At 32.0% G+C, this 22,637-nt stretch overlaps 1 protein-coding gene across 4 annotated transcripts in view; it reads left to right on the top strand.

Annotated features, from left to right (window-relative positions):
- Positions 1–22,637, top strand: part of LOC105623131 (filamin-A) — a 51,485-nt gene that overhangs the window by 6,019 nt on the left and 22,829 nt on the right. For 2 of the 4 annotated variants that reach the window (XM_012204531.1, XM_012204530.1), the window contains exons 2-12: positions 5,745–6,088; positions 6,649–6,776; positions 8,617–8,755; positions 10,933–11,217; positions 11,417–11,730; positions 12,077–12,503; positions 12,758–12,973; positions 13,765–14,152; positions 18,353–18,697; positions 18,876–19,471; positions 20,895–21,193. In XM_012204531.1, coding sequence (XP_012059921.1) covers positions 5,745–6,088; positions 6,649–6,776; positions 8,617–8,755; positions 10,933–11,217; positions 11,417–11,730; positions 12,077–12,503; positions 12,758–12,973; positions 13,765–14,152; positions 18,353–18,697; positions 18,876–19,471; positions 20,895–21,193 — 3,481 coding nt within the window. Of the gene's footprint in view, positions 1–5,744; positions 6,089–6,648; positions 6,777–7,901; positions 7,917–8,616; positions 8,756–10,932; positions 11,218–11,416; positions 11,731–12,076; positions 12,504–12,757; positions 12,974–13,764; positions 14,153–16,313; positions 16,884–18,352; positions 18,698–18,875; positions 19,472–20,894; positions 21,194–22,637 lie in introns of all 4 variants that reach the window. The other 2 variants (XM_012204528.1, XM_012204529.1) reach the window with 2 other exon arrangements.

Raw genomic sequence — 22,637 nt, 5'->3', positions numbered from 1 at the left:
TTATAACTTATAACTATTTAATATAATGTGTGAATATATATAAATTTATATTTATTATTATTACATAATTTATTTAGTTCATGTAAAATAGTCATTATAAAACTATTAGTTAATATAAAAAATTATAATAAAAAATAATTCAAAAGTGATTGGAAATACTGCAATTATATCTGGTCGAAAAATTTTAAACTTACATTTAAAATGCAATTTCATTGACATAAATATTTGGAATAATATACTGCCATATATGGTTGACGGACAATCGCATATCTTGACGATCAAAAAGAGTAAATCTCTTTAGCGGAGATCAGCATTCTCTCTGTTCAGTGAGGTAATCTCTCGAGGATCAATGACGTCATCGTCTAAACTCGCAATGGAAGACGTATCTGTTGAAAACGTCATGGATATAAGTATATTCAGCTGAGTCTTTTAAATTAACAAATGACTCAATGTCTTGTATTCGAATTAATTATAATATTGCATGTTATCTTTAAAATAAAAAGAAATCGATAACATAGTCTTATTAATAAGATAAATCTTTATTTACTTGTTAAGGATTAGTATTCTCGCGTTAATTCCTTCCTCAATAGAATTTGTTCGTAATATTGTGTAAAGTGATTAAAATAATAATATAAAAACATTATCAATATAATTCGTTATAATTTATCATTATATATAATCATTGTTAATTTTATATGTTATTATTTTTAAAATAAAAATTATGAGATGTTCACACTTTGATGTACACAACACATATCCAATGAGCGTCTTATAACTTTTATTTTAAGGCTCCTGAGTCGCGACTGCCATGTTGGAATCGTGATGTTAGAAGCGAGGAATGATACGTTAATTTATGCTGCAAGCTATTTGTAAATAAAGACAATTTCGATATATCTAAATGAAGAAATTGCTTTAAAATATCTGTAAAAATGGGCAGAAACTGTCTTTTTCTCCTTTAATAGTAAATGATCGTAAAAGACAAGTAAAGTGAGCCTAAGTGAGTTCTGCCTTTCGGGCAGAAACAGTTTGAACAGCTGTTGAAATGAATGAAATATACGCTTTTACGTACAAAATTTCAGACAATTTCTGCCTATTTTTAGGACTTTTATAAGTACGAAACATTTTCACAATTTCACAATTAAACAAATAATAACGAAATGACATGCAACACAAATTTCGTTGTCAAAACATCATTTTTTTACGCCTATAAATTCAGCCATCGTAGCGAGGCGCTGTATACATACACAAGCACGAGCCTATATACGTGTGCTCGCTTTCGGCCCACTGAGAGCACATGTACATGGGCTGTGTGTGTGACCGATTTCGCCACATTTCGCCAGGTCGCCGACTGATTTTGAATCGTACTGATTACTCAGGAGTCTTAAGGATACATTCATTTGACAATTATTCTTAATTTATCTTCATTAAAAAATATAAATTTCTTTCAAACTATCAACTTAGATGAAATTTTACCCGAATAAGTGTTTGCCTTGTAATTATAGTATATATTTATTTTTCTATTTTATGTGTCTTAATTTGACAGAAAATATCCATAGGATAAGATTATACGTTATATTTTATTTGTAACATAAAGTTATATATAAATTTAGAATTAAATATCTTCAACGGTAAAAGTAAATGAATTTCTTTTAGATATCGTTGATATGATTATAATTTTTATATCACATTTTATATCACTTGTCTTATATTTCATCAAACGCAAAAACTTCCTTAATTATTAAATCACTTTTAAGTTTTAATGGTGCCAAGCCAAGATAATTGAGTGCAGATAAATTAAATTGGTCATTGCAGTTTTCATCTGAAACATGTACCTGCTGCGATTCAATTTTTCGCTTTTGTTTATATATCTTCAATACTATTCTTGTGAAAATTTGGAAATGGCACAGTTTATACGTTTTATCCTAATTCGATTCTATTTTACTCGTTTCTCTTCTCGAATTCAAACACCGCCGGAAACGACGTTCTCGAAGAATCCGTTTGGAAGTCTCGTTTTACACTACAAAGATTCTCGATCCGAGAATAGATCACTCCGACTACTGTCGGGACCAGATGAAAGAGTAATAAAGATGGCCCGTTTCTGGATCCGTGAATTCTGATTCTTTCTTTTTCTTTTAGAATTCTCGAATTCTTGGAACTTACAATTAATTCTACTTTCGGTTTCTGTTAGAAGATTTTATCATATATGATGGAATTAGACTGTATATTTATTACGTCATCGAATCAACTATGAAGCTCGCTATTCATGTGCAAGTGCTCGAATGATCGTTTCGTTAATACGACGAAGAAATAGATTTTTACTGCGAACAATATAAAATTTAAAGTCTTTGGTAACTGCCCACATATATTTGATTGATTTTTAAATTATTTTTTTATTCCTATGAATTGTAAAATGTAAAATATTTTTTACTGATTTATATGAATTGTGAAACGTTGGAAGATAATCAATATATAATTTTTCTATAATATGACTTTTTGCAGCTAGATATAAAGGTAGGTTGTGCTATTAATTACGTAATGCATTGATTAAAATATTTTGATTAAATTAATAAAAAAACTCAACAAAAATGACATTTTAGTGAGATTAAACAGAATTTTTGTTTACGATAAATTTTTTTGGCTTCACCAAAATTCTTGTTTTTTTGGCCTTTTACAATCGCAAAATGTTAACGACTATCAAGTTAATTACCATTATTTGTTAAGACATTAAGATACTATTAAATCACAAAATTTTGTGATAAATTTTGAGCAATTTTATAATAAATTAATAACATATTAATATGAAATAATATAAAGAGCTCTACTTATTTTCTACGTTTCTTGCATTACGTTTAAAAATAATAGGCACGAAAGATTTTATCTCACTGCAACAATCATTCCTTATGAAGACGTATAGCATCTACAGCATTAGAAACAAACATTCATTACTTATTGTTAATACCGAGAAGAATGCTTCTTCGACTTTATTGTTCGTTAAGATCCGATGACAAGTAAATTATTGCTCGCCGAAAAAGAATGAATGGAAAATGGTACAGGAGAAGTAATTCTCAATATCAGTTTTATTGGCGTTTTATTACAAAATTTTCAAGATTTTTACATTCTGTATAATAAAAGAGTCAACTAATTAGTTGTAGTTGATATAACACTTGCATTTTTGCATAGTTATTTTTAAAAAAATTCAATTTTTAAGTTATATTAAATGATTTCTTAAATAAAGAAAATTCAATTTATTAAAATTAATTGTTCGTTTAAATAAAATAACAATATATCATTGAAATTATCAAATAATTCGCTCATTTTTTTTCAATTTTATTAATTAAAATTTTGTGCTATATGCGTTCTGAAAGTTTTCTCTATAGCTGCAGACGAGCTCGTCTGTAAGCATAGGAATGCACTTCGAGTAAAGTGCGACTCGAAGGAGAGACTTCGACAATGGGTATCCATTTCGTGTGTTCAAACAAAAGCATTTTGCATTTTACTTTTTTTTTATTGCACATTATTCACATCACAGGTAACATTGTAAGATAGAAAGCACGCATTGTTCTTTCATTGTGCATTGTAGAAATAGAGACCTAACATTATCAAAATGTCAGTAATCAAGTTTTGAAAATGCTATCGTGCACCATTATTATATTTTGAGAATAATACCTGAATATTATTATTTTTTATTAAGTATTATTTTTATAATATAAGATAATGTAATATAAAAAATAATATTTCTTTTATTTTTAAACATTTTAGAAGATTACTTTTTGATATAAGGATATTAATATTTATTTACTTGGTTCATTGTTTGTAAAAAGATAGAAAGCTGTGAAGTGGGTGGAAGACCGAACAGTAAGCTCGGAAGTTTGGCCTGACGGGGTGAATTAGCTGGCGCTTGGCCGGTTCGCGTGTCACGATCACGATAACTACGTTTTTGCTGACATCACTTGGTTAGCTCTTGGTAATTGCTGAAAATAGTTCAGATGAATCGTCACCGATGGCGATTCCTCGACGCGTGAAACAACACGAACTTCATCGAGGGGACAATGTCGAATGCCGGAGCATGACAAAAATAGCCGCGACCGCTCGGATTCGACTAAATTTGCACAACCGAGTGCATCTTCAGCATTATTCTTAAGAGATTTACGACAATCGCGAGAGTTGCTTTTACTCTCACGCAAAACATGTCAAAAGGGTGATGCGTTGCAGCTGTTCATACTCGCGCAATGACACGCATGCATATTGCATGTTTGAATTACCAACGTATTACATAAAAAAATTGTGTAATAAAAAATATTATTGGCTATCTTGAAATTAATTAAAAATTGCTGATTAATTTTAGAGATTTTTGTCACAGACAAATCTTCATTATTAGATTGAAAACTTTCACTGTTTATTTTATTAACCATTAACTACAGCTATGAAAATATCCAAGTTTTAAAGTGATATGTTTGAAGTAAGAACAAATGAACCTTCAATTTAAGACGATTGATAGAGAAAAGTTCAAAATTTTTTCTTTACAATTTAGAACGTTATGGTCATATAGACAAGTACAATCCTCTAAAATTTCTTGCTTTGGGTCAAAATGATCTGTTGCTGAAAAAAGACATACATTTGTCGTGTTTCTCTTGGGCGTAGTTGAATATCGCTGCTGATTTATTTACAAGTTGATTGAAACTAAGTATTAGTTCTCTCTTAAAATAATTAGAGCGTTTTTTATATCGAAGAAATTAAATTGTTCACTTTAATTCGTTATTTCTGCGCACATTCCCGCATTTTAATAATATTATACTTACATGTTTTAATAATACATATTCTAATAACATACATATGTTCTGCTTTTAAATTTTATTCTGATAGACGAAGTTTTGCCAAAAGTTTATACTAACTATAATTAATACCATTCCATATAAAATTCAGATTCTGCAGGTATTCATGATCGATTGGCAATCGCTCAACATGTGAATCATTGCTCGATGAAGATCTATTAGCACTTTCGTTGCGTAAACACGCAATGCTTTTTCGTTAGCGTTGTTTCCAGACATGCATTGTGAAAGAACGCGACATCTTGATTCCATAAATGCATTGTGGCAAAATATTTCTTTAATAACGCCCACTCGATCTTACTCATATCGGATAATTGAGCGGTGATCGATCTGTGGATGAATAAGACTTTACGCAACTGAAGGGAAAACTCACAGTCAGTGAAATCTCTTCGCGAAAGAAAGGAAATTACTCATGAATAATAAATTTTTAGCTGACAATTTTTATGACTTAAGTATGACTCATACCGTGTGCGTATTTAGAAATGTGATAGCAATTTTAAAATAAAAAAAATTTCTTTTCTTTAAACTTGTGAACTTATTTCGCAGTATCATAAAATAAAAAGAAACCTTTACATTAAATATGATAGTAAAATTAATCTTTCGCTAATAACAATGTTTTGTTAATCGATACTGCTAAAAATTAAGAAAAAGTATTCATAAACATAACATATTTGAATTACAGCCAATGTTTCAATATTATCTATCCAACAACAGAATATATAGTTTACCCTTATAGAAATTTAATATTGGAAGAGAGTGATTAATTACTTTTTTTGTATTAAAAACACTGTTCTTTAGTGTTTTTAAATAATTTTTAATATTAAGTTGGCTATTAAATTGAATTTTTGTAAAAGAACTTTATATGGAGCTTGCTTACGCAGAAAATTAATCTTTCTTCTCTCTTTTATTTCGCAGATTCTTCGGACATTGTAGACTGTAAATTAAAGTTGATTCTCGGTTTAATATGGACCCTGATCCTGCACTATTCGATCTCTATGCCCATGTGGGAAGGCGACGACGGCGAGGACAAGGGCGCTACCCCGAAGCAAAGGCTGATGCATTGGATCCAATCGAAGGTGCCGGATCTGCCGATCTCGAACTTTACCTCCGATTGGAACGACGGCCGCGCGGTGGGTGCGCTTGTTGACGCGGTCGCACCTGGCCTTTGCCCGGATTGGCGGGATTGGAATCCAAAAGATGCGGTCCAGAACGCGTCCGAAGCGATGGGCCTCGCTGATGACTGGCTCAATATTCCTCAGGTTTGCCGCAATATTATATATTACAATGTATATTCATTCGATTTTAAACGAATTAAAGAATGACGGAATAAAGAAGGCTAGGCTTGATTAATTAATACTACACTAGACTTTGTTAATTGAGAGGATGGGCGGAAAAAAGGCACAATTCTACTTAGGCCCTTTTTCCAGCAATTAGCTTTTTCATGTAATATTATATTCATAATAGAAAAGTGATATGTAACTTCTTAAAGACATTACATAAATTTATTTGATATTGTACTCATTTATAATAAAAAAGTAACAAGTTATTTTAATTTTTATTTAAATGTTTGAAGGTGGCTCAAAAATACAAAATATAAATACAAATATAAATAATAGAGAGCATACAGCCACAATGATAGATGTTAAAACGAAAATCATATATTTAAAAATTATCATATAAAAACGTAAACTACTACATTTTTATTAAGAGTTATAATATAATATAACATCATAAAAATTAGAAGATATCAATATCGAAAAATTAATTTTTAATCCCATGACTAAGAAACGTTCCATAAATTATGTCATTCTCATTGCAGCTCATTAAACCCGAAGAAATGGTAAATCCAAACATCGATGAGATGTCGATGATGACATATCTATCACAATATCCCAGTGCAAAATTAAAATCAGGTGCACCTCTGCGCGCCCGCACGAACCCAAACAGGTAGAAATAAAAACTTTGTATTTTTTAAAGCGTTATCATGGTTTTATATTATGTATTTATTTTTGTATTTATTCATTGCAAATTTCCTTTGTTTTTAAATACTTTATATGCAGGATTGGGTAGTAACTAGTTAAAAAAACGTTAAAAGTTAAAAAGTTAATAACTTAACTTAGTTAATTTTAAATGCATTAAACTTTTAACTTAACTAAGTTACTTTTAAACGTTAACTTTTTAACTTTTTTTTAAGTTAAAAAATTCTTTTATCTTTTTTAAATATCTTAGAAAAATAATAATATATAATAAGATTAAGGATGTATATTTGTAATCTTCGTTTCATATTTTAAGACTATCTTAAGTAATTTCTTAAGATGCTAATACAGCCCTCTGGTTTTTGTGCTTATGCCATAAGCCTTAGCCCGAATCTACAATAGATATTTTAAGCCTTAAATCATAAGAAATTGACCAATTACAGTCAAATATTCTTCTCGCATTCGATTGTAATTGGTCAATTTCTTATGGTTTAAGACTTATTAAAAAGTAATCACTGATCTCATATCTTCTCTATATGCTGGTTGTTTTTTAAAATTATATAACTTATATAGTTATGTGTTATATATTTATATCACACATGAATAAAAAAATTAAAAATTTAATTTACTTAATAATCTACATTGTATTTAATCTCATTTAAAAAAAATTAGGACAATATGATCTAAAAAATCATTTTTTTCAAAATTAACTTTTTTTTAAATTTAAGTTAATTCAATATTGACTTAACTTACGTTAAGTTAATTTTTTATTCCTTCAACTTTTAACTTAACTTTATTAATTTTGTAAAGCCATTAACTTTATTCAGTTAAAAATAAACATTAACTTATACCCAACCCTGCTTATATGATTTTTTCGTTTCCTAAAATTACATTATTCACAAAAAATGTTACAATTTATGCTGTTTATTATAATTTTGATCGTTCAAGGGTGATTTGATACGATTACAAATGATTTTTTTTTTTACATTTTGATGGTATAGTATTTAGTAGAAATATAAGAGATGAAGTGCGCGCGTAGATCTCTGTTACAGTGATTGTGATTAATTAATCAATTTATTTCATTTCTCGGTCGCAGCATCCCACCGCCGCGGTAAGTCGCGCAATGATCATGTATTGTGACGTATAACGGTTTTTGCGCAATTAATGTCCACCGCCTTGATGAGATCTACCTCTTAACCCAACACTCCTAATTTTTCCTTTGTATATATGTACGTAAACGCTTGATAGAGTAAGTAAACTGCGTAGTGCGCGGTTAGCGAATACACGATTTGCAAACTTCCTGAAGAGAAAACGAGCGAAGGTTTGATTAACGATATGATTACGATATTGATAATAATTTTAAAGCTTATCGAGTTTTGCAAATTAGATAGATTTCTTTTTTCAAAAAGCTTCTATCTAAACTATCTAAAATTTTTATAATGAATTATCACTCCATAGAGTGAACTCTCACTCTTAAATCCTTTTTCAAGACTGACTCAATTGTCACTCTTTAGAGTGAGATTTCATTTTAAAGAATTTAGAGAGTGTGTAATACTATTAATTAATCTCTCTGTACATACGTGTATACGTGAAAGTTTCACGAATTGAACTAACCGGATAATGAGTGTCCGCAAGTCTGCAAAATGTCGCGCGCTTGCAAATTTGTTTTGGAAAAGAACGACGCAAATCGCGCAAAGCAACGCTTGTAACCGTCTGGCAAATGGATTTATTTAACGTATTGATGTAACAACATCGCGGCCACTGACTGGTAGCTCGCAAAATGTCTTTTCTCACGGTATTTTCTTGTGCAGAGTACGTGCTTATGGTCCCGGTATAGAACCAACCGGTTCAATCGTTGGTGCTCCTGCCAATTTCACTGTGGAAACCTTCTCCGCCGGTAAGGGTAACGTTGATGTTATCGTCGATGATCCAAAAGGGAATAAGTTACCGGTAAGGCCCTAAAAAAGCATTTAATCATATATTCAAATATATATTAAAAATATTATATTGGGAGTACAAATTAGTTCGATCCGTTTTTTTGTGCATTTATTTCAAAACAAAATGAATGAACAGATCAATTAAAGTATTGTCTATCTGCCTACTTTTTCTCATCTCTCAGGCAATTTTCGAATTCCATTTCGAAAAAATGACTCGTCTTTGGAGGCGATCCAATTTTCGATTTCTGCGAAAGAAGTGAACCGGTGATTTGCTGCATCCTTCGGAACAACTATTAATCAGAAAGAGCAATATCCGGAGAATACGGCGGGTGTGGTAAAACATTCCATTTGAGCGTTTCCAAATATTTTTTTACGACTTTAGCGACATGAGACCGAGCGTCATGAAGAAGAATAACTTTATTATGTCTTTGCTCGTATTCCAGCCGTTTTTCTCGCAATGCATGGCTCAAACGAATCAATTGTAGCCGATACCGATCGCCCGTAATAGAATCGCCAGGTTTCAGCAGCTCATAGTAAACAAGACCCTTGTGATCCCACCAGATACAGAGAATGATCTTCGAATTATGAATGTTCGACTATAGTGTTGATGTTGAGGTCGATGGCAACGATTGACTGGGCTTAGCATAGTATTTTTTCTTGAGGTTGTAGAATATCCACTTCTCATCTCCAGTCACAATCCGATGCAAAAAACCTTTTCTCTGTTGTCTTTGAATCAGCTGTTTGCAAGTGAAAAATCGCCTTTCAACATCTCTCGATTTCAGTTCATAAAACACCCAATTTCCTTGTTTTTGAATCACTCCCATGGAATGAGTCCCATGGAATCAGTCGTACAGAAATGGCTTGTTGAATTATCCCCAATGATTCTGCAAGTTCCTCTTGCGTTTGACTCTGATCTTCTTCGAGTAATGCCTCTAATTCTTTGTTTTTGAATTTTTTTGGCTGTCCAGAGCGAGGCTTGTCTTCAATGTTGAAATCTCCATCCTTGAAACGTCGAAACCATTCCCTATATGATTTATCAGTTGGAGTAGTGTCATCATAAACTTCGACAAGCATTCGATGGGCTTTAGCCGCACTTTTCTTCCAATTAAAACAGAAAACCTCCCGCAAATGTTGCTTGGTTAACACAAAATTCGATCTTTCAAACACAATAAAAATCAAGGTTTTTTTATGAAACTCAAACGATATACTGAAACTGAATATTATTAGCAGATGTTTAACCTCTTTGAAACTGCCAAAATCAGTTGTCACTATGACCCATTCACAACAGCTGGAGCTATCTTTAGGGAAACGGACCGAACTAATTTATTAATTTAATTACTCCCAATATTTTGATATCTTAAAAGATTGGTTTGAATTAAGTAAATTATTTCCAAAGAAAGATTTAGAATAGTTTTTTATATTCTAAATATTTCCAAAGATTGAGAATAATTTTTTTTTACAATTCTTTCATGAGTCCGAAATGAGAATTTTTTTCAGTAAATATCAATTGACAATACATATAATATATTACATCGATATATATATATATATATATATATATTAATTTACTACTGTTATATGCAACATTTATCTAACATCTATTACATATTACAATTATATTAGTAAATTGGAAATTATAATATTCATATAATGTTACTATTAGTATTTACCGAGAAGTAATTAAGCTTATTATCGGATTATGAAAGGATTATAAAATTATATTTGTAGTATATTTTGAAAATTACTAATTTGATTTATTTCAGTTAGAAATATTAATAATATTTTTTTAATTTATTTGATTATCAAGACAAAAATCGAAGATGGCAAAAAATTATTGTTAAGAACAAAGATAATTTTTTATTTTATTAGAAATCAAACTTACAAATTTTTTTTTTTAATATTAAGTAGATATACATAATCTCAACAGAATCTATTGAGCACATTGTCGGAAGTCGGCAAATGTTTATCGCAATCATGATAATTACGCCACAGGACGTGGACACATGTGATGTAATGACTATTTATGTGCCGTGTGACTATTACGCATTATCTGAATGTACGAGTTATACTACAAGTATAATTCATACATTCAGATAATCTTCAACTTCAATATACTATACAAGTTGAACGAACGCCATTTTTACTTCTCACATTATATTTTAATGATGATGACTCGATTTCGTTTTCAAGGTCGATATCAGATTCAACAAGGATAGAAACCTGACATACTCCGTGTCATATACTCCAAAAATGGAAGGTCCGCACAAAGTGAAGGTACTCTTCGCTGGCAGAGAGATTCCGAAGAGTCCATACACTGTTAATGTCGAAGGACACGCTGGTGATCCAAGCAAAGTCACGGCAAGCGGACCGGGTCTGCAACCGGAAGGAGTCGTCGTGAATAGACCTACTTTCTTCGATATTTTTACAAAGGACGCCGGTCGCGGTGTGCCTGAAGTTATCATCTTAGATCCGCAGGTAAAAAATGATGTCTTTTACATCGAAAGTCCCTGTGAACATTCTGCCAGTTAAACGTTTAACATAGCATTCTTTAGAGAAGATTTATATTCTGTAGAGCTTGTTACTATTCTTATTATACATAATTAAATTATATTATTACAATGAATCTTACTATTTTATTATATATCAAATATTTTTATATATGATTTTATTACAGGGTAATAAAACTACATCAGTAAAGCTGCGTCAGACCTCGCCAGATGTCTGGAGATGCGAGTACGTATCGCCAGTGACGGGTCTACATTCTGTCAACATATTCTTTGCCGGCAAACCCATACCTAGAAGTCCCATTGGTGTAAACATTGCACCAGTTTCCGATGCGAAGAAATGTAGAGCGTACGGACGAGGGTTGTTGCCTACTGGCGTCCGCGTCCAGGACATCGCCGACTTCATTGTCCTCACTAAGGATGCTGGTGAGGGTGTACCGGACATTCGCGTAATCGGTCCGGGAGGCGTCAGTCAACCAGTGCAGTAAGTTCTTATTATTTTAGTTTGTAAAAACACTTTGTTACTTTTAAAATTTCATTTATGTCACATTTCTTGTTTTTATATTTTATTATTTTTATATAATTTTTTTATATGTTAATGAAAAAAATCAAACATAGATGAATAGAAAACGCTATATTCCATTAAAAGTTAATAAGACAAAACTCAACAATTGTCAAGAATTGTAAGAATTGTAAATGAAATTATAAAAATTTTATTTATTCAAATTTGTAAAACAAAAAAAATATAAAATAGAGTAAATATATTAGAATATCTTGTACGAGATATTTTGCTAAATTTAGTTATCGATTTAATCAATGAATTACTTTAGAATGTCCAAAACCGACGCTACGACTTACAAATGCCACTATACGCCGGTTAAGGAAGGCCGTCACGTAGTAATGATCACATATGGCGGTAGAGAGATTCCCAAGTCGCCCTTTGAGGTCAATGTAGGCCCTTATAAGGAGTCCAACATCAAGGCTTTTGGACCTGGTTTACACACTGGTGTCGTCGGTCATCCAGCGAAATTTACAGTAAACACAAACGGTGAGACTGGTGCCCTTGGTTTCTCCATCGAAGGTCCATCCAAAGCGAAGATAGAATGCAACGATAATGGCGATGGAACCGCCGATGTTTCTTACCTCCCCACCGCGCCAGGCCAATACGCGGTCCATATCCTCTGCGATAACGAGGACATCCCTAAATCGCCTTATATCGCGACTATTTCGCCGAAGACCGATTTTGATCCAGAGAAGGTAAATTCGAGTCTTCATTTCACTATTAACATTTCTTTGTATATAATTTTTTTTTATATAATTTTTTTAATATAAATTTTAATTATATATTTAATATTGTGTATATAGTATTATATATGTATATGTAATAAATTTTACAGGTTTTCACATGCAATAATTTTAATATACTAACTAAATAAACAAATGATAACAAATGATTGCTTTTTTATTGACTTGGACAAGAAAGATATCGAATATATATGCTTTGTATATAGGTTGAAGTTTATGGACCAGGAATTCAGCCAGAAGGTGTTGCCAAAGACGAACCTACGAATTTTACGATTGATGCGAGAGAAGCTGGTCAGGCGGCTCTGGAAGTTGCTATTCAGGATGCTCTTGGAAAAGAAGTTCCTCTTAGATTAGGCGACAACCGGAACGGCACTGTTCAAGCGTATTACACACCTATATCTAGCTCTCCGCATGTTGTGATGGTACAATTCTAGAATATTGATTTCTAAAATCTTGAACCGAACTTTTACTGCTTATATGTTTGTGATGATTTTTTAAAACATGCTGTTTTTGAATAGCCAGAAAAGACTAAAGTAGGGTGAATTTTTTAAGCAGAATAAAATCTCAGTTTTAAAGTCAAATTAAAATAAATACACAAAATATTGTATAAAATGTTAAGATCAACTACGAGCTTATGAAGTTTTCGCAAACCTTGTAACTTAAAAAAAAATATTTGAGAAATCTCAAAAATATGCTCAATAAAATACTCAATAAAAGCGTGACTTATGAAGTTTCAGTGTAATTTGATTTCTTAAATAGTATTATGCAAGATGCTTTGTGTTTAGCAAATTACTATTTATAAGGTACAAATATAGATACTTTAAAAGAAATATATTAAGATACAGGTATTAGAAAAATAAAATGTCTAAGTATAGGTATTTTATCTAAAGTGTACTTGTACTTAGGTACAAATACTTTTATTTATTAATATAAAGCTTCAGAATAAATAGGCATTTATGATTTCATGTATCCGCACATAATATTTATGTATTATATATGCATTTTATATGTATATACGTAAAAAATTTTATGCAAGTAAGTTTAACATGTCCGCGCGTTGGATGTGCATTTAGTAAAAAGTATTATCTAAAAAGTAATTAAATTATGCGTAAATGTAAGTACCGGTACACAAAAATTGTATCTATTTATAGGTATAGAAAAAATAAGTATCTCTACTGCATAACATTGTTCTTAAAGATATCTTTTTCTTTAGGTGAATTATGGCGGAGTGGCCACGAAGAAATCTCCATACAGAGTTAAAATAGCTTCGCCCTTGAATCCTGCTATGGTCTCCGCCTTTGGCCCCGGTCTTGAGAAAGGTGTAAAATCTAATGTTCCCACACATTTCAACGTCGACTGTCGTGAGGCTGGCCCCGGTAAATTGGACATTAAAATGGTGAATCCTGAAGGCCGAGAACTTCCAATTTCGTTAACGGATAATGAGGATGGCACATACGTCGTGGACTACATGCCCCCACAGCCAGGAAACTATACGGTGAATCTCAATTATGGCGGATTGAAGGTACCTCAATGCCCCATTAAGGTCAACGTTCAGCCTCATGTGGATGTGTCTAAGGTTAAAGTGGATGGTCTGGCACCAAGTGAGTACAATTACTGAAAATTTTTTAAGTGTTGCTTAATATTTCGAATACTGTATCGGTTTATTTAAAATCAGATTTAATTAAATGTGTTACTAATCACATATATATGCTCAAACCAAGATATTATATGCAACATTTTGTCCCATGAAAGTGGGACAATAGTTGAATACTCTTAAATGTAATATTGCATCGTTTAAAATGATAATAAACTTGATAGCGTGTTTTGTAGCCTTTTATTATTATTATTCTTTTTATTTTTATAATACATATTAAGTAATACATATTAAGTAAAATATAATATTATTTTATTTTTTTAATTACTACAATATGTTGGATTTATAAATTAACTTAATTGATAATGTAATACGAGTATATGCATAGTATATTATCTAAATTCTTTGAAGTGAATGTCATTCCAAAAAAATGAAATCTCCAAAGAAGTGAAAATTCAGTTATTCTTTTTCGAGAATGGTAGAATTTTCATTCTTTTGGAGTGAGAATTCATCCTAAGGAATTTAGAGGAATTTATTTTTTATTATTTAAATAGACTATTAACAAGAAATAACCAAAGACATTTATCGTTATTTATCATTATATATTGCGTTATATATCTGGTTTGAGTGTATAATAAATAATTTTTTCATAGTAAAAATTTTATGTTTATTATTTTATATATTAAATTTTAATTTAGTAATTTGTAAGCGCGGTTAGAGAAGGAATAATAAGAGTGCAATTTTATGATTAAAATAAAATCTTGCACTTAGGTAGGTATATCAGCAATGCATTAGTTCGAAAATGAATCGTGCCAAAATCGTGCTCCTTCCAGCGGTCATTGAGAAGATAATTCTCGTCTCATAGCATATGGCTGATATTCTTTTTGGGAACATTTCCCGGGGCGTTATCTAGCCTAGATTTTCGAAATATATTTTACCAAGGTCTCTCCTCGGATGTTTTGCTGGAGTGCGAACCAGTGCGATGTTTTATTTATAACGGCGCTCGCGAATTCCCCACAGTTGACACGCACACAATTTCGCGTTTTGTCTAAAAATATTGCACTTCGATGCTCCACGCGTTACTCCTTCGATTGACTTTACCTGGAAGGAAGGCAGCTCCTAACATTGAATGTGTCACGATAAAATTCAAAGCAATGTGTCCAAGAAAAATTAATACATTTCTATAATAATAAATAATTAATAATTAATTAGAATCACAAGGCTACATATGCAAAGAATCATATGCTCTCTAAGTTCTCTAGAGTGGAATTTTACTCTAAAGAATGAATTGACCAGTCATGAAAAAGAGTGGCTTAATTTTCAATCTTTAAGGATGAGATTTTACTCTCTAGAATGACAGTTCATTCTAAAAGTTTTAGAAAGTAAATAAATCAAAATAAGAGAGAAAAAGAGAGAGAGAGAGAGAGAGAGAGAGAGAGAGAGAGAGAGAGAGAGAAGAGAGAGAGAGAAAGAGAGAGAGAGAAGTGCCACTTACAGTCAAAGTCGGAAGTTGGAATAATACACGTACATATGTATTTAAATAAATTTTATCATAGTGTCGATTATTTTTCGGATTTGCAACATAATCATATTGACATAATAATAAAGAATAAATAATGTAAAGAACAAATAATTATTTCTGCACGCTGGATATTTATTGTAACTGAATGCACTTTTAACTAAGACACGTTATCAGTTTCGTAACCGCGAGAGATTCTTTTATTTGGAATACGCTCTGCCTAATTTACACGCGCATTGTGGGCTTATGTATGTAACAAGTGGCTTTCTCTCACAACTTGATGCATATCCAGTATTTGAAATCTAACGTTATGATAGGCTTTGCGCAATGAATGTCCGGCCGTCACTTGCTGGTGAATGTTGATCGTAAAGTATAATTAATCGTCCAAATCTCTCGATCATGCTTGCATGTTTAGTTCATCCTCTAAATTTTTTGGAGCAGAATACACTTTGAAGAGTGAATCACTCAACAAGTTTTAAAGAGCATTATTTAATTTTTCTTCAATCATCTCTTCGACGAGAATCAATGATAATTTCACCAGCAAGTCGGCGCGACGTCCATTCGTTGCTCACGGGCAGTCGTCCCGTCGCGTAAGCACAAGCGAAAATGCATCGCGGCTCACCACGAGAACCCGCAAACGTCCTCGCAGCGGCCCCGGTGAACAGCCTGCAGCAATTCCGCGTGATAACGCAGGAGGCGGGCAGGGCGGCGGACTTCCAGGTGGCGATCACGACTCCGTCCGGCAATCGGGTCAAGGCGCACGTGGTGCCGACTCACGAGGGCTACCTGGTTAACTTTACTCCTACCGAGCTAGGCGAGTATCTGCTGGGAATCAGCTTCGGCGGCGAGCCAATCTCGAATCAGCCGTATCGGCTGACCTGTGTTCATGGCTCTGATCCGAGCAAGGTGCGCGCTTCGGGACCTGGTCTCTCTCACGGTGTGGTGAACAAGCCGGCCGAGTTCGTGATCGACACGCGTGGAGCTGGCCAAGGTGGTCTCGGTGTGACCGTCGAGGGTCCTTGCGAAGCCGCGATAAATTGCAGGGACAACGGCGATGGCACCTGCTCCGTCGCTTACCTACCCACTGAGACCGGTGACTACGGTATCAACATCACTTTCAACGAACAACACGTGCCGGGCTCCCCTTTCCAGGCCATTGTCGTTCCGGATGCGGACCTATCCAAAATCAGAGTCAGCGGGAACGGCATCCAGCCACACGGTACCGTTAAGGACGTCAGCACGGAAATCGTTTTGTGATTGGAAATTGAGAGAGTGCTGTGACCTGCTCGTCTCTAATTTGCGTGATGAGTTTTGTAACGCGTCTCGGGATTTTGTAGGAATAGCTTTAAAGGATTGTTTTTCGATCGTCGATATTTTGTCGAGATTGATTTTTAAGGAACATGCACACATTAGATATTCGTGTATATATGAAATGAATTTTTTAAGTTGCACAAATGTTGTGATTATTTGATCTTGAGAAAAACTCATTGCGACTATGATGAGGAAAATATTTTTATCGATAGAAAAAGATTCGATAGAAAATCCCGATAATTATTCTGAGACGCGTTGATGTTGCGATGCATGTGTGTCATGATTGCACTTTTATCGTTAGTTATCATGACATTCCCTGCTTTGGATTTTTTGATCGTAATCATATTTTAACATACATACTTGTTGTAAGACACTTGAATGAGCTTGAAGAATACTAGAGGGCATGTTTGTAAAAAGTATGTATGAAACAATAATTTAAATTTATTTCTTTCTACGAGCATGGCCTCATTTTTAGTTTAAAATCCAGTATGCCACAAATAATAATCTTATATATTATTGTGATTTGTTCTGTGTTAAATTTAGAGACTGCAATTACGTTTTGCAATATGCGCTTATGCATTGTCATTTTAATAAATAATTTATTAAATTAGATACTACATATTGTTTAAAACAAATAGATGTTTAATTAAATCACAAACGATCAGGAACATAATATTGTAGAAATATATTTAAAAATTATACACCTATTATAAATTTATTACGAGGTATTAGTAATATAAATAATAAAAGTATGTTTGATAAATTTAATATTAAAATTTATTAAAGATATGTACAATTTTATATTACTATTTTATGTTAAATTTCAATCTGTTAAGAAATTATGCTAAATTAAAAATACAAGACTATAAATATATCTTCGCTATTATAAAATTTAATTTTGAAGAAATCTACAGTTCCTATATTAAAAGAACAGTTTTTCTGAAGTATCTAAAAATTTAATCAGATACAGGTCTAAAAATAATTTTATACATTGAATCATCAAAATAATTATATAAAACACTCAAGTTTGTTGGAATGTCAAAATTTTTTGTAGCATTGCTCATCATTCTTAAACACTCTACACTATTATTTCGATATCCAACAAAGTTATTTTCAGATTTTATATCTAGCTAAATTTTTAAATACTTTAGTACTTTCTGTGTATTACAAAAATACTTCATTATCAAATATAAATCTCGAATTTTTAACGCATGAAAATATATAATTTAAGATATATATAATTTTTTAGAATGACAAAGTTTAATTTAAAAATATTACTATTTCATATATGTATGTGTATAGATGCATTTGTCAAAAAAAAAAGAAAAAAAGCATTCGAGTTTTCACTTAATCATATCGTGTTATCGCGTTTTGCAGGTTTATTCGTGAACAAGCAAACATCATTCACAATAGACACGAGAGACATCACCAAGTCAAAGACTGATGACGGTAAGGTGTCCTGTATCATAAATAATCCCAGTGGCGGTAAAACCGAGAAGCTCATCATCCCCCAGGGTGATGGCACCTACTGCGTCAGTTACACGCCTTTCGAGGAGGGTTGCTACACCATCGACATTCTCTATGACAACGTGCCCATCCCGGGTTCACCATTCTCCGTCAACGTACAACGCGCCTCCGATCCCAGTAAGTGCCGTGCATATGGTCCTGGTTTGGAGCAAGGCATCACGGACAAAACAAACTATTTTACGGTGGAGACTAAAGGTTTGTAAGCCAATAATTTGATCAAATTCTTAAAATACTGTAATTTTATACTACAAATTGTATAATTTAGAACATAATAATTATTATAATAATAATTATCATATAGAAGGGGGAAATATTTTTATGTAGCGAATATTTTTATGTAGAAAGAAATAGCATGTATGCGATCTTCTTTCAGGAGCTGGTAATGGTGGTTTGGGTGTGTCGATTACGGGTGACGGAGAGGTCAGAGCGGAAGCCAGAGAAAAATGGGATGGTTCCTGCGATGTCGAATACGTTGCCAGAGAACCTGGTGATTACGAAATCGACATTAAATTTGCTGAACAGAGCATACCCGGTTCGCCATTCAAGATCAAAGTTATATCGCCGAAAAAGAATGTGATCGCTTACGGACCCGGTCTGCACATGGTACGTGAGGGTGTGCCCGCCAAATTCACGGTAGATGCATCAAAATGCGACAAACAGGCACCGGTGAAAGTACGCATGTCACCTAACTTGGGACAGGAGCCTCAAATCAAGAGCAAAGGTGACGGTCTGTACGAAGTGACGTATCAGCCACCGCCTGCTGGAAGTAATGTGCGACTTGATGTTACTTTTGATGATGACAATATCAACGGCAGTCCGTTCGATGTGAAAGTTCTGCCCTTCGTAGAGCCAAACAAGGTAACTTTGTCGGGTCCCGGGGTGGCACCCTTTTGCACTGCCTCCTTCCCGATTGACTTCATCGTGGACACTTCTAATGCTGGTTACGGCGATCTTGAAGTGCAAGTTGTGGTAAGTATAGGGTCTCGCAAAGAGTTTTGTTATCACGCTTGACTCTCATTGCCAATTTTTATTTCTTTCTATTCCTATTTTGTATCAAGCGTTTAATATTTTATATTTATATATTTGATTTCGAATGAGAAAACAAAAATTTATATGTTTTTTTTAATAGCCTTAAACTTATTAATATTATTAAAAATAATTCATTTTTTTTCAGGTAAATATATAAAAGGTTCTCGCAAATATTGCTTCGTATCAAAACTATCAAGAATAAAACACAATTAAATTACAAATTATAAAACTAAATGAATTTTTTAAAATAATTTTGGAAACCTACAATAGATCATGGATGCTGATGAAATTATTATAAGAAAGCAGTTATCCGACATCTTGAATTTGTTAAATATCTCATTGACAAAAACATTGGACGTTGAATAATATTCTAAATGAAGTAATAATCATCCTTTTAGAATTCAATTACTTTTACAAAAATTTTCAGTTATTTTTAATTATAACAAAATCTTCAAAATATAATAATTATATATATTTTTTTATTCGCGCACAATATCAATGATACAACAAAAAAAATATTCGAATTTATTTTATAAAATATTGATATTATTGTACACTTATGAAAATATATTGTATGTATTAACTTGGCAATTAAAATTGATTTGACCTTTATATCTGGACATATTTGAATTTTTTAATTATTATAATTATTAATAGGTATTTAAAATTATATAATTACATGATCCAACACAAAAATTAGATGTTCATTAATTTGCATTAATATATGTACAAAACAAGAAAATGTATAAAGATTATACAAGACTAAGCTATTCTTTTCAAATTGTAATAAAATGTGTGATGGAAAAACACATAAATCAAGATATATGAAATACTAGATACGTTTAAGAGTTAGCAAAACATCAACCTGCTCGCCAAGCGATTGAATATAATTGGGTCTTTTTTTATAGATTCAATCAATTACATTCAACTGCTCAATAAACAGTTTAGTTTCTTTGTCTGGTTTAAATGTATTGTGTAGAAAGTTTTTAATATCGCCAATAAGTTGACCTATTATATTTTCGTACCTTGATAAATTGTCCAAATTGTCCCTATACTAGTTACATATATGTATGTACACACCAATCAAAACTGTTTTTGCCAACCATCATAACAATCAATCATATTTATTATTATATTCAATTTGAACGCAAATATAATCAGTGTCGTGGCTATAACGATCGTAACGAGCAATATAGATAGTTCTAAAAACAATTTAATTTGATTACAGTTACAATTTAATTTGATTATTCTTATAAGAAAGATTTATATTAATCTACATACTAAGTGACTCGGGAATAATTAAAGAAGATGTATGACCAATCGTTCTTATCGCAATTAATGCCTTTCTGAATTCTTCTTTCAGGGACCAGATCAAGTGCCGCGTAAGGTAGTAGTGCAGGATCTCGGCGACGGAAAATATAAGGCAACTTATCTGCCGGACGACTGCGGTCGCTACAAGGTCAACGTGAAATACGGTGGTAAGGAAGTGCCGAACAGCCCGGTGACCGTGCAAAGCACATCTATCGGCTCAGCGAACAATTGTAAAATTAAAGAGGGTATTCAGCACACTTTGGCTCAGGGCGAAGAATATTGCATCACTGTGGACACTGAAAATGCAGGCCGCGGTGCAGTGACCTGCCGTATCCGCTCCACTACTGGAAGGTGAGCATCTGCTTGATTCGTTCCGATTTAAATTTGACTATTTCGGAGAAGATGAATCAGAGAGAGGAGACATTGCGAGAACCTTTAAAATTTACTCTCGCAGTTACCAAAACGTTCTCATATTCGTTCTTCTTTTAAAATCTGAGATTTATTTTGTCATGTATATATAAAATCACAAATATTTTTTAATTTTTTTGTCATTTATATAATTAGAATATGTTTAAGAAATATTGTTTTTTCAAAAATATCAAATATTGGAAAAAATGTATAAGAAAGAAATTATGGATATTATATGTATTAATTAATCAGAAATATTTTATTTTTAACTTAACTTTATTTCGTCTATGCAACTTTAATATTTTTTTTATTATGTTTTTTTATTATGTATGTAATTAAATAAAAGCAAAAGCTTTTATTCATTTATTTTTATAAGAAATATTAACTGTTAGACAAATTTTAATCCTTTCATGCTTTCTATTTATTAAATTCCTCGCAAAATCTTTTTATTGTATTTCTCAATAATAATATTCTTTGCGCGTTATAACTTTTATACCTAACTACGAATAATCTTGAAATATGTGTATACATGAAGGCGGATTATATTTTTACACTTTCTTCGCATTTATATCTTTCGATCTTCACCAAGCTTCCAAACAAAAATTTTATCTTATTTTAAATTTAAATACGTCGCGCCATCGCGACTTACTTATTTTGAATTTATAGACGAACTTGAAAAAGATCTCTTACTGTATTATATCTTTTTCGATTTCTCAATGTATAAATATTGAAGAATTAATTATAATAAATTATTATTTCATTCTTCTGTAATATTATATTATATGTTTCTTATACAAAATTATATTATCACATTTTATATTCCTTTTATAATTATTTAATTTATATTTTATAAATTTTAATTATCATAATAAATTATTTTTCTAAATAAATAATGCATATGCACTTCTTGATATATGTATTATTTGCAATTAAATGATAAGTATTGCTATAAATATAAATTAACGAATAAATTATCAAACTAAATAAATTAAAAAAACAAATAATAAACAATGAAGACATATTACATTTTGCTGACATTTTGCTTACAATCGTATATTGGGATTAGATCTGGAGTGTAACGGCATGACTAATCGGCCGTATATCGTGAAACAAATCCAGTAGGATTCAGGATCGTGGCAAGTTGCCATGGTGAACGTCATGTACGAAGTGATAATAAGTGGATCGTCGTGAATCTTCGGCCAGTTGCACGTAGTGACTATGCCGACATTACCGACTACCATATCTAATATTGAAATCAAACGTCGGTTTGAAAGCGAAATATACTTTTAATAAAACTTAGTGTCGACAGCAGATGAGTCAAGAAGAATGATTATTTAGGAAACAGATTTCATAACATTATATATAGATATATATATATTTATATTTT

This window comes from Atta cephalotes (assembly GCF_000143395.1).
Source record: "Atta cephalotes unplaced genomic scaffold scaffold00054, whole genome shotgun sequence".
Lineage (NCBI taxonomy): Eukaryota > Metazoa > Arthropoda > Insecta > Hymenoptera > Formicidae > Atta > Atta cephalotes.
This window is presented reverse-complemented; position numbering and strand designations above follow the sequence as displayed.